A 13,496-nucleotide genomic window follows, 5' to 3' on the forward strand; every position below is an offset into this window, starting at 1 on the left:
TTCTTAAGTTCCACCTATAATTTAGATTATTTGGTATTGGTCTGATTTTTTTTTCGATATAAGCCCAAAATTATATTGGATCCCAACTCTGACATCTGCTGACATATTATGGACACAGAAGGTTGTGGAATACTGTAGTCAATCAGTATTCAAAGCAGCATTAGTTTTGAAGGTAGAGGTCACTAAATATTTATTAAGGCACAGCTAAGGCTTATGCACAGTATCTATAAAGCTGTTTTTGAAAATTAAAGCCACAGCACAATTTCAATCATATATTAGAAGTCAGAAGTAACACCTTTTCTATGCCCATGTAATACTGTTATCTACAGAATGCTGAAACTATGTATGTGCTTTGCAAGTGTGATAGGCTAACAAAAGCACATTAAAGAATCCCAGCCTTAAAGAACATAATACATAAACCTGAAAGTTCTAAATAAATTAGTACAATATAGAATAATGCAATGCCACCAGATGCCATAATTAACATGCTATATTAAGAAGAGTGAGTAGATTTTTTTTCCTACCTTTATTCAACATATCAGGGGCCTTATTCATATATAATTTATCTACTCCAAGGTTGACTTTTCCATTCAAGCAAGAGAGAGAGAGAGGGACAGAGAGAGACTATAGTACCAGAGCTTCACTTGGTGCTGCAGTTTGCACCTGGCCTGCACACACAGCAAGGCATGTACACTGCCCTGTGAGTGCTCTCTCAAGAACAGATACCCATGTTTAAGTTGGATGTGATATGTATGTTCCATAAATCTATCAAGAGTGAAAACAAAGTGTGTGTGTATTGTTTTCTTTCTAGATTCAAATATTGTACATGTATTTAACAACTTCAAGAAACCCACAAGTCCCAGGAGAGGCAAACTTGGGACATTAATTATTAAATCCTTTCTTAGAAGTTGGAGTTTGGAATTCAAAAATTATTCATACCAGAAACACTGGCAAAAAGAAAACCCAAAACAACTAAGCTGAGGTTTAGAAAGTATTTTATTAGAGACACTAGAGATTTGGTGTTTTCTATAATGTACTACATACTGAAGTTGAATTCTAATACTATATATCTGAAACCCATACATGACAAACCTAAGTGACTTCAAAAGCATTTTTAACCTAAAAAATAGGCAGAGGACTGGGAGATGGCACATCTCAAAGAGCATACACCTTATTAATTGTGAAAATCCGTATTTGAGCCCCTTGCCACTGAATGGGACGACCATACAGAAAAGGAAGCTTTGTGAATGGTAAAGCCATTCTGTATCTGTACTGCTTATTCTCCTTTCTCACTCTCTATCTCTTTCACTCTTTGTCAGGAAAAACAAAAAACAAAAAACACTGTGAACAGTAGAGTCATACAGGTATAAAGCTCTAGCAAAGCTCTGGCAAGTGGCGGGGGTGGGCGGTGCAAATAACAACGCTAATATCGCATCATATATTTAAATTTATGAAAACTTTTCACCTTCTTTCTTTACTTGTTTAAGACTTCTTAAATGTTTTCAGTGTCAGGTTGAATGCCCTTGAGAAAGAGCACGGAACTACCATACATGAGATGCAAAGTATGACCCACTGTACAACATAGGCTAGAACTGAGCATGCCCTTCTTCCCTCCCTGCCTGCCTCCCTCCCTCCCTCCCTCCCTCCCTTCCTTCCTTCCTCCCTTCCTTCCTTCCTTTTTTCCTTCCTTCCTTCCCTCCTTTCTTCCTTTTTCTCTTTTTTTTTCTCTGTTTTCTTCACTGGAGTCAGAAGGAGAACTACCCAGCTAGGTCCAAAGTAGATCTGCCAATGCACTATGAACAGTGAATAGCTACACAGGGAGCAAATGCTTGGTTGCGACCCCATGATGGCTTGTTTCTCAGGCACCGCTGACTACTATGTCTGAATACTCACATGTTCTCAGTAAGTCCCCAAATATTCTTCAGATCTGAGTGTAATTCTGGATGTTTAGTGCACTGAAATGAATGGTGACTAGTCAAATTCTCTAGATGCTGCAAGAAACTACATCAGGGCTTTCTAACAGTCTACATGCTGAAGGGGATCACCACTTAATAACTATCAAAGCTTTTACTGATCATATGTAAAACTTGGGGTGGGGGAAGTAGCATAATGGTAAAAGATACTTTCATGCCTGAGGCTCCAAAGTCCCAGGCACACTCCCCAAACTACCATAAGCCAGAGCAAGCAGTGCTCTAGTAAAATAAAAAGCAAAAAGCAAACAAACAAACAAAAAAAGGGGGGGTGGGAAGTAGAAGTCTCTGAAACTCACTCTACCACCATTAAGCTCATAGTCACTAGGGAACCACTCCTGCTTAGTGTCAAATTTGGGGATTCCAAGAATTTGTGGTGATATAAATATTGTCTATCATTATCATGATATAAATTTAAAGAATTATCAGATGGTTGACTAGGAGACATAAAAAATGAGATTTTTTTCTTTCCTTTACTAGGAAGACATAAAAGTTGAGATGTTTTTTTCTTTTTTTCTCCGGGGTTATTGCTGGGACTCGGTGGGTGGTTATACTGCAAATCCACTGCTCCAGTAGGCCATTTTTCCCACTTTGTTGCCCTTGCTGTTGTTGTTATTATTGCTGTTGTTATTGCTGTTGTTGTTTCTGGATAGGACAGAGAGAAATGGAGAGAGGAATGGAAGACAGAGGGGGCAAGAAAGAGACACCTGCAGCCTTGCTTCACTACTTGTAAAGCGACACCCCCCCCAAGCCCCTGCAGGTGGGGAGCTGGGGACTCGAATGGGGATCCTTAAGCTGGTTCTTGGGCTTCGTGCCATGTGCACTTATTACCACCCAGCCCCCCCAAAAGAATAGATTTTTTTTAAAATAACCTTGCTGACATATACTAAAGAAGTTATATGTTTCCCTTTTACAGTTAAACTGAGCACTCACTGCCAAAACAGCGCTTCAGTGTGTAGAAGGTTTCATTTCTATTTCTAGCACTGACTTTAGATTGATGCAAATGTAACTAGAGACTAGAGAGCAGGAATTCAACCCTCCCATCTACTCAATTGGATAAGCCAAGTTCTCATCTTCTCTCACATTTTTCAAGCCCCACAAAGAGCTACTGTTCAGGATCTTAAGATTCAGTCTGGGTTCTATCATTTGCCTGTGGACGAGGGAAAACAGAAAAAGGCAGGGTGTACACACAATTCACTGACTCTAACAACTTTAATTTCACACGGTCTTGGTATAATGAAGAATATAACATTCACCCCAAACATGAAAGTTATTCTTAACAGGAATAACTGTTCATTAGCATACAGTTCTTCTTCTAGCGCACACAGTAAAATCCCAGAACAGGAACTGAAATGACTTAAACATGTCAGGTCTGAAGACCTATCACTTAGTTTTCAGAATCTCTAAGGATTCTATAAAACCAATCTTTCTAAAAGTTATTTTGATGGTTTTCTTTTTAATTTTAATCTTGTTATTTATTACTGGATAGAGACAGAAACTGAGAGGGGAGGGGAGATAGAGAAGGAGAGAGACAGACACCTGCAGCCCTGCTTTACCACTTGTGAAGGTTTCCCCCTACAGGTGGAGACCAGGAGCTTGAACTTGGGACCTTGCACACTATAATGTGAGCATTTAACCAGCATGGCCCCAGAACCATTTTTTTAAAAAAATGCTACATAAGGGGTCAGGCAATGATGTAATCTGTAGAGTGTGCATGTCACCAATTGCAATAACCCAAGTGAAGAAATCCTACAGCTGTCTCTCTTTCTATATCCCTAACTTTTTCTTCCTTTTCAACTTGGGGGCAGGGAGGGAGAAGGAGAGGGAGGGGGAGGGGGAGGGGGAGGGGGAGGGGGCGAGGGAGAACATGGCTGCCAGGTACGGCATATTTAAGTGCAGGCATAACCCTGGTAGCAACAAAAAAGAAAAATAAATAAATAAACAGTTAAATTTTAAAAATAAAAGAATAATAATATATTATATTATATTATATTATATTATATTATATTATATTATATTATATTATATTATATTAGTTTCAAAGATAACTAGTATTTAGAAATTCAGTGTTATCATGAAGGATGTCCTAAGCATTCAGTCACCCTACAGGATTATATTAAATAATCCATTAGGCATCACTATTTAAGTAACAGTCTGGACTCTGAGGATAGACCATGTGTTAGTTAAATATTTGTAAGTCTCTCAGAAACCAGTGTAACTTACTTCACAAATACGCCTGAAATATTCCTAAGAAGTGACAGCAAAAAAGTAAAACGTCTTCCTTAATGTGTTCATTCAATTTTAATCACTGGTGCTTTGGACAGTTTTCTTTCTTTCTTCTCCTTCTCCTTCTTCCTTTTTTCATTTATTTTAGAGAGAGATATCAAGAGGGGATGGGAAGATTGAAAGGAAGGGAGAAAGATACACCTACATTATACTTCACCACTTGTAAAGCATTCCTATTGCCGGTGGAGACCAGGGGCTTGAACCCGGATCCTTATGCATAGTAATGTGTGTGTTCAACAAGGTTCGACACCACCTGGCCCTTATATTTTTCAACTGTTCCCTTCAAGAGACAACCATGTCTTATATGTTTACTTATCGTAGCAGTATGGCTCATCACACATATAGGCAAATTGTTGTTTAAAAGCTGAAATGTTTAAACTGAAATCAAACTTATGCTTACAGTGGCAAATATGCCTGGATTAATAGAGTTGTAGAAGATATACTCTGAAAATTGACTGAAGTCTGTTATATTAGAAAGATATAAAATTTATCTAGCTTTAGCAAATGTCAAATCAGCAGCTATTGCTTTTAAGATTAATAAAAGATATAATGGTTTCTAGATAGCCTCTAAATAGAGATTACTATGAATGGGGAAGTGATTTACCAACAGTCACCACAATGAGATTTCTTTAAAGGTTACAATCATCAGTTATTTAGCTGAAACACTGCTGCGAATGCCTGGTCATTTCTTGAATAATGCATAATGTTCATTGTAGACCTGAACTGTATTATAACAATACAGATATTTCTAAAATAATGGGAAAACCTATTCTTTACCCTCCAATTGCTTAACATATCATTTCCATGAAGTAATTGACTCAGGACATATTACACAGTCACCTGAGTATTCTTTTTGCAAGTGTAACTTTCAATAATCTGTATACAATGGGAATCAAAAAAACAAACTCATCAACCTCTATAGGCTTTTTGAGAGAAGATATTATGAGTACAGGGAAGAGTAAAGGGGCTTTCAGAGGCAGTAAATTAAAATGATTAAATTTCTATAGAGTTGTATAAAATAAATGTAAATTTAAGCTTTGAAATTTAATTATTAGCATGAACAACTCACACCATTAAAAAAAAATGTTGCCTAGATCATGTAAGTACTTTTCACATAAATTTTCCATACGCCTTTAGGTTTATTCAAGAAACTGCTTGGAGAAGCACAGAGTATAATGCTATCGTTTTATTGTTGGATTATGAACAGCACTTCACATGATGCTGCAGGCTATTTATATAAGCTTGTTTATCCACATGAAATTCTTCAAGGGCACAACGCAGAAGACCTTAATAAATTTAAATGAATTTCTTTTGATGTTGTTGTTTCATGAATGTTGATCAGAATGAGTAGCAGGTTTGCATTACTAAAGGAGCGGAAAGCAATAAAATATACATATTCTGTACAGTAGAACCAGTTTATGGAAAGTGCCCACCACCTCCCTCACAATTCTTGAGAATCATGGCAAACAGTATAAGGTCACTATGCTACATCTTCACTTCTGGTCTATCGCTAGTTCCCTAAGAGTAATAGTAGAAGGTACCAACTTGGTACCAACTTGTACCCTCAGCCATAATCTGAACTAAATTTTAAAAGACACTAAAATTATAAAATCAGTCTGGAACCAGAAAAGACCTAGAATTGCCAAAACAATCTTGAGAAAAAAGAACAGAACCGGAGGCATCACACTCCCAGATCTCAAATTGTATTATAGGGCCACTGTCATCAAAACTGCTTGGTACTGGAACATGAATAGACACAATTACCAGTGGAATAGAACTGAGAGCCCAGAAGTGAGCCCCCACACCTATAGACATCTAATCGTTGACAAAGGTGCCCAGACTATTAAATGGGGAAAGCAGTCTCTTCAAAACACGGTGTTGGAAAAAAATGGGTTGAAACATGCAGAAGAATGAAACTGAACCACTATATTTCACCAAATACAAAAGTAAATTCCCAGTGGATCAAGGACTTGGTTGTTAGACCAGAAATTATCAAATACTTAGAGGAAAATATTGGCAGAACTCTTTTCCGCATAAAATTTTAAAGACATCTTTAATGAAAATGAATCCAATTACAAAGAAGACTAAGACAAGCATAAACCTATGGGACTACATAAAATACAAAAGCTTCTGCACAGCTAAAGAAACTACTACCCAAACCCAGAGACCCCTCACAGAATGGGAGAAGATCTTTACATGCCACACATCAGACAAGAGGCTAATAACCAGAATATATAAAGAACTTGCAAATCTCAACAACAAGACAACAAATAACCCCATCCAAAAATGGGGGGAGGACATGGACAGAATATTCACCAGAGAAGAGATCCAAAAGGCCAAGAAACACATGAAAAAAATGCTCCTCCAAGTCTCTGATTGTCAGAGAAATGCAAACAAAGACAACAATGAGATACCACTTCACAGCTGTGAGAATGTCACACATCAGAAAAGGTAAAAGCAGCAAATGCTGAAGAGGTTGTGGGTGTCAAAGGAACCCTCCTGCCCTGCTGGTGGGAATGTACATTGGTTCAACATCTGTGGAGAATAGTCTGGAGAACTCTCAGAAGGCTAGAAATGGACCTACCCTATGATCCTGCAATTCTTCTCCTGGGGATATATCCTAAGGAACCCAACACACACATCCAAAAAGATTTGTGTACACATAGGCTCTTAGCAGCACAATTTGTAATAGCCAGAACCTGGAAGCAACCCAGGTGTCCAACAGCAGATGAGTGGCTGAGCAAGTTGTGGTATATATACACAATGGAATACCACTCAGCTATAAAAAATGGTGACTTCACCATTTTCAGCCGAGCTTGGATGGACCTTGAAAAATTCATGTTGAGTGAAATAAGTCAGAAACAGAAGGATGAGTATGGGATGATCTCACTCTCAGGCAAAAGCTGGAAAACAAGATCAGAAAAAAAAAAAAAAAAAAACAAGTAGAACCTGAAGTGGAATTGGCGTATTGCACCAAAGTAAAAGACTCTGGGGTGGGTGGGTGGGGAGAATACAGATCCAAGAAGGATGACAGAGGACCTAGTGGGGGTTGTATTGTTATATGGAAAACTGGGAAATGCTATGCATGTACAAACTATTATATTTACTGTTGAATGTAAAACATTAATTCCCCAATAAAGAAATTTAAAAAAATTATAAAATCAGTTATCTCTTTCCAGTTTCCTAAATAAACATCCCAACCCCCACAGGCTTCTTACTCATACCAAGATAGCCTTTTATACACAGCAACTTCCATGAGAGCAGAGGCAATATTTTATCATCGTCTTTATTCATATTTATCATAATAAATAAGCAGCTGAACTGATTAAAGGTCACAAAGTAAAAATGAAATATTATTCTATCTAAAACTAAGATAATGATCATTTAAATATTCACTGACAGTGACACAGATCAAATGTCATCTTTATAAATCATATGGTCAGTTATGCAGAGCCCTGAAAGGAGAAAGAAAATAGGGCATGGCTTTAGGCCCATGATTGGACAACTATTTGTTTGACTTTGTATGTTAACTCTCCTGTCAACCACCAAGTTCCTGATGCCAGCATGATGCCAACCAGACTTCCCTGGACAGACAACCCCACCAATGTGTCCTGGAGCTCCGCTTCCTTAGAGCCCTTCCCCATTAGGGAAATGGAGAGACAGGCTGGGAGTATGGATCGACCTGTCAACACCCATATTCAGAGGGGAAGCAATTACAGAAGCCAGACCTCACATCTTCTGCATCCTACAATGACCTTGAGTCCATACTCCCAGAGGATTAAAGAATAGGAAAGCTATGGGTGTGTGTGTGTGGGGGGGTACGGGTTCTGGTGGTAGGAATTGTGTGGAGTTGTACCCCTCTTATCCTATGGTTTAGTCAATGTTTTCTTTTTATAAATAAAAAATTTAAAATAAAGTAGGGCATGGATGATAGGATATGGTTATACAAAAGAGTTGCATGTCTGAGGATCTAAGGCCTCAGGATCAATCAATGGCACCATCATAAACCACAACCAACTAATAATTCTCAGGTAAAAAAATACAGAGATGGGGGGACTTCTGGGAAGTGTGGTCATGATCTCCTGCAAAACAACAAATAACTACAACTATAGACCTTAACAAAATCCACCAACCACAACTGAGACATTAGCAGCCTCAGTTTCAAGTTGCAGATGCTATCAAGATTCCATTCTGACTTCCCTGGGCAGATGGCCTCACCAATGCATCCTGGAACTTCACCTCTCTAGAGCCCCATCCCACTAGGGAAAGATAGAAAGAGGCTGGGGGTATGGATCCACCTGCCAACATCCATGTCCAACAGAGAAGCAATTATAGAAGCCAACACTCCCACCTTGTGCACCTCAATAAGAATTTTGATTCAAACTCCCAGAGGGTGAGAAATTATAGGGGAAGATGAGCAGAGGGTTCTCAACTACAACACCATCAGGAACCTGAGACAGAGGAAGAAGGGAGGGACATATGGATGTAGTAATAGGTTGTATTACGACTTGGAAAGGAAGATAAGATGGGACCTTAAAAAAAAGTACACACACACACACACACACACACACACACACACACACACACACACACACACACACACATATATATATATATATATATATATATATATATATACACAGATGGTTGTAGAAATAATAATTAACCCATATCTGCAACCTTGGGAGAACAGCAGTAGCTTACAGTGGAGGGAAAGAAGACTGGTGGTGGGAATGGTGCGGAATTGTGCCTTTGTTATCTTATAATTCTGTAAATCAATATTTAATAATTAATAAAAATACATGTAGACAACATAAAATAAATGCTAAAATTAATTCTAGATTTAGATCTGCTAATACCGACTGGTAAATCCATTCTACTTTATTCCCTAACCTTTACAATGGATTAGAATCTAAATGAGATAACCACAACATCGAAGGATAGACAAACCATAGAACCACTAGGTTTTTCTACTCAGCCACAACAACTAAGAAAGTTTCTAGACTGTAAAGTCTATTAAAGAAAAAAAATGGAAATAAAAGTAGATATCTAGGCAGAAGTTAAGAAACAAGAACAGAATGGGAAAACACAGAGTGAAGATTAGACCCAAAGTGAAGGACTCTGGGAAGCAGGATAAGAGTGGGGTCTAAGGGAGGGCTAGGGGTCCTGGTGCATGATGGCTTGAGAGTATTTTGCAGATATCTATCACAGAGAGACGAGAATTTGTACCCATGTGTCAACAACTGTCCTATAATCCATTACTCCCACATAAAGAAAGAAAATTTAACTTTGCTAAGCAATTTGCTATAACTCCCTCAAAGCATATAGAATTTTTTTAATATTTATTTTATTTATTTATTCCCTTTTGTTGCCCTTGTTGTTTTATTGTTGTAGTTATTATTATTGTTGCCGTTGTTGGATAGGACAGAGAGAAATGGAGAGAGGAGGGGAAGACAGAGAGGAGGAGAGAAAGATAGACACCTGCAGACCTGCCTCACCGCCTGTGAAGCGACTCCCCTGCAGGTGGGGAGCCGGGGTTCGAACCGGGATCCTTATGCCGGTCCTTGTGCTTTGCGCCACCTGCGCTTAACCCGCTGCGCTACAGCCCGACTCCCCAGCATATAGAATTTAATCATTAAATTAATCATTTACACAAGTGTGAACCATAACCTATTATCTTTAGCCTTTCATCTTGAATAATTTGGAATAACATCAAGACAGTTTAGTGAATAAATTCTTATTATATAGTCACTACTTATTGCAGCATATTCATGTTTTGTTTTTTTTTTATTTTTTTATTGGGGAATTAATGCTTTACATTCAACAGTAAATACAATAGTTTGTACATGCATAACATTCCCCAGATTCCCATTTAACAATACAACCCCGACTATGTCATTCATCATCTTTCATGGATCTGTATTATCCCCACCCACCCACCCCAGAGTCTTTTACTTTGGTGTAATACTCCAACTCCATTTCAGGTTCGACTTGTGTTTTCTTTTCTAATCTTGTTTTTCAACTTCGGCCTGAGAGTGAAATCATGTTTTTAACCTTTACCTTGGGCAATTTGCCTATTAGTGTAGAAAGGGTGGGGTGGTATAACTAATTTTATAACCATATAATTTTAAAATTTTTGTTTATTGCAGTGTACTTTACAATTTTTTGGTTTTTATTTATTTTAGAAATAGAGAGAAATTGGGAGTCGGGCTGTAGTGCAGCGGGTTAAGCGCAGGTGGCGCGAAGCACAAGGACCGGCATAAGGATCCCGGTTTGAGCCCCGGCTCCCCACCTGCAGGGGAGTCGTTTCACAGGCGGTGAAGCAGGTCTGCAGGTGTCTATCTTTCTCTCCTCCTCTGTCTTCCCCTCCTCTCTCTATTTCTCTCTGTCCTATCCAACAACGACAACAACAATAATAACTACAACATAAAAAAAAAAACAGCAAGGGCAACAAAAGGGAATAAATAAAATAAATAAATAAATAAATAAATACTAAAAAAAATTTAAAAAAAAGAAATAGAGAGAAATTGAGGGGGGAAGTGGAGAGAGAGAGGTACACCTGCAACGCTGCTTCATCGCTTATAAAGCTTCATCCTGGCAGGTGGGGACGAGGAGCTCAAACCCAGGTCCTTATACACTCAACCAGATTTGCAATCACCCCTTCCAGCATAACCATGTTCTTTTATTTTTATTTCTTTTATAATAATAATAAGTGGGGGGGTAATTGTTCACAGTAAATACAGCTGTTGACACATGGAAAATTTCTCCATTTTCTGCAGAACACTCTCACCCCCCCCCCCAGCCTAGGTCCTCTTCCACCATCATGCATCAGGACCTTAACCCCCACACCCCCCACTTACAGAGCATGTCATCATCCAGCCCGTTTCCTCAACTGTGAGTGTCATTCTTTTTTAAAAATTTTTTTAATATTTTTTAATTTATTTTCCCTTTTATTGCCCTTGTTGTTTATTTTTGTTGTAGTTATTGTTGTTGTTATTGTGTCATTGTTGTTAGGACAGAGAGAAATGGAGAGAGGAAGGGAAGACAGAGGGGGAGAGAAAGACAGACACCTGAAGATCTGCTTCACCGCCTGTGAAGCGACTCCCCTGCAGGTGGGGAGCCGGTGGCTCCAACCAGGCGGGATCCTTACTCCCCAGTCCTTGGGCTTCACACCACATGAGCTTAACCTGCTGTGCTACTGCCTGACTCCCTGTGAGTATCATTCTTACACTAGCACAGGAATCTGTATGTCAGCTCTCCTGAATAAAGTTCAGAAGCAGCTCCCTGCTTTATAAATACAGTTTGATTACCACACAGTTGCACTCTGTTGTCTACATGTTAACTATATCTATTTTCATGCTACAGTGTTAGGGCTGTGTGTCCTCCCCAAAAGTCTAAAAATACATTACCCAAAATATATTATATTACATTACAGGAAATGCTTGCCAACACTGCCCCAGAGAAAGTAATTCAATGTAAATCTAATTTGACTTCTCTCATAAACACAAGAAACACAGTTCTTATGTCAAGTAACAATAGAAAAGATTCACACATGCATGTACACATATATGATTATACTCCCTAGAATTAGAAATACAGCTCTTGACCTTTCATTTTAATTTGGATCCTGTAATTGGATCCTGTAATTGCAGCTTCCCACTAGAAACCTTTCTTGTAATAACCACGAATCCAGGTACTTCTACCCCAAAGGTTGTTGTCAAGATGTACTAACATAGCTACTGAAATTAATTCCATAACCCTTTGAAAGGAGCTTGCCTATAATTTCACCAAATATCCAGTTTTGTATCATGCTCGTCAAAGATCTCTTTGCAAGCTTAAACTTCAAGAAAGCAGTATGTCTTTTACAATCTATTTCTTGAGTAATGAACCTTTAAACATAAAAAAAAAACCAATGGACAACACCAGATATACATATTTCAGCATAGGCAAACAAATTCGGATATTAAAATGTCAACATTTAGAGATGCAGGAACACATAAGAAAATACCTGAGTCTCATGTGCTCTATTCCTACTTGCTTGTTCCTGTTTATTAAACATAATTGTCCTGCTTTATATCTTATTGCTCTTCAGCCACCACGTTGCTGATGCTACTATGATCCCATCCTGACTTCCCTGGGCAGATGACTTCACCAATGTTTCCTGGAATCTCACCTCTCTAGAGCCCTGTCCCATAGGGTAAGATAGAAATAGACTGGGGGTATGGATCAACCTGCCAAACATCCATGTCCTGCAGAGAAGCAATCACAGAAGCCAGAACTCCCACCTTCTACACCCTAAAAAGAATTTTCATCCATACTCTTAGAGGGTGAGAAATGATAGGGGAAAACCAGAGGTCTCTGAACTCTAATTCCATCAAGACCCAGAGAGAGAAGAGGAAAACATTCAGAAGGAACACTAAGTGTAGGTGTGATTTTGAAAAGAAGAGAAGGCAGTACCACAGGGGAACAAATGGGCAAACATATATAAATATAGATAGCTATAGAAATAAAAGTCAACCCATATCTGTGACATTGAGAGAACTGCCATAGTTTCCAATAGAGGGAATGGGGGCACAGAACTTAGGTGTGGAATTATACCACTGGTATCTCATCATTTTGTAAATCAATATTAAATCACTAATACAATAAATAAATAAATAAGAAAAAAAAGAAAATGCCCATAAAAGTAAAGAAAACCTCATATTTTAAATATTAGGGTAAACGTCAATAAAGATTCAAAGGACAAATATATGTTTGTATTTTCAAATTTTAGGGAATGCGCAGATACTTTAAAAACATGGCTTGAATTTTTATTACTCGATAAAACGTCACTAAAAATGTCTGCTACTTTGATTCTTCTCCCTTTCCTTCATTTGATTATTTGATTACTAAAAGCAGAAAATAGCTACAATCTTTAACAAATATTCCCAAACCCAGCCAGCAATGAAAATTTGCCTAAAGTAGCATGATAGAAATTATGCCTAACATGCACATTATTGCACATGAAAGTCATTTTGTTCTCATTTCTTTGACATTTTATATGTTAGAATAGTTAAGGCTGACAGACTATTTATTCAAAAATAAAATAGAAATAGAAGAGGTTCATTTCACCTTCACATGGTGTCTTTCTCATGCAGAGTTCAGATTTCCACATTTGTATCCCTTTAAAGGATTTGATATGCAGGAAAAGAAGAAAGGATGAAGGTAAACATTTCATTTTAGAGATGCCTAAAGACCACC

At 38.1% G+C, this 13,496-nt stretch overlaps 1 protein-coding gene across 15 annotated transcripts in view; it reads right to left on the minus strand.

The window, feature by feature from the left end:
* The window catches only part of NPAS3 (neuronal PAS domain protein 3), a 1,061,849-nt gene that overhangs the window by 714,631 nt on the left and 333,722 nt on the right, over positions 1–13,496 (minus strand). For 5 of the 15 annotated variants that reach the window (XM_060175201.1, XM_060175197.1, XM_060175195.1 and 2 more), the window contains one exon: positions 13,368–13,418. The exons of the other annotated variants lie outside the window; for them this stretch is intronic. In XM_060175201.1, the coding sequence (XP_060031184.1) occupies positions 13,368–13,418 (51 nt within the window). The remainder of the gene's footprint in view (positions 1–13,367; positions 13,419–13,496) is intronic. 15 annotated transcript variants of the gene reach the window in all.

The sequence above is a fragment of the Erinaceus europaeus genome, chromosome 16 (assembly GCF_950295315.1).
Source record: "Erinaceus europaeus chromosome 16, mEriEur2.1, whole genome shotgun sequence".
Classification (NCBI taxonomy): Eukaryota; Metazoa; Chordata; class Mammalia; order Eulipotyphla; family Erinaceidae; genus Erinaceus; species Erinaceus europaeus.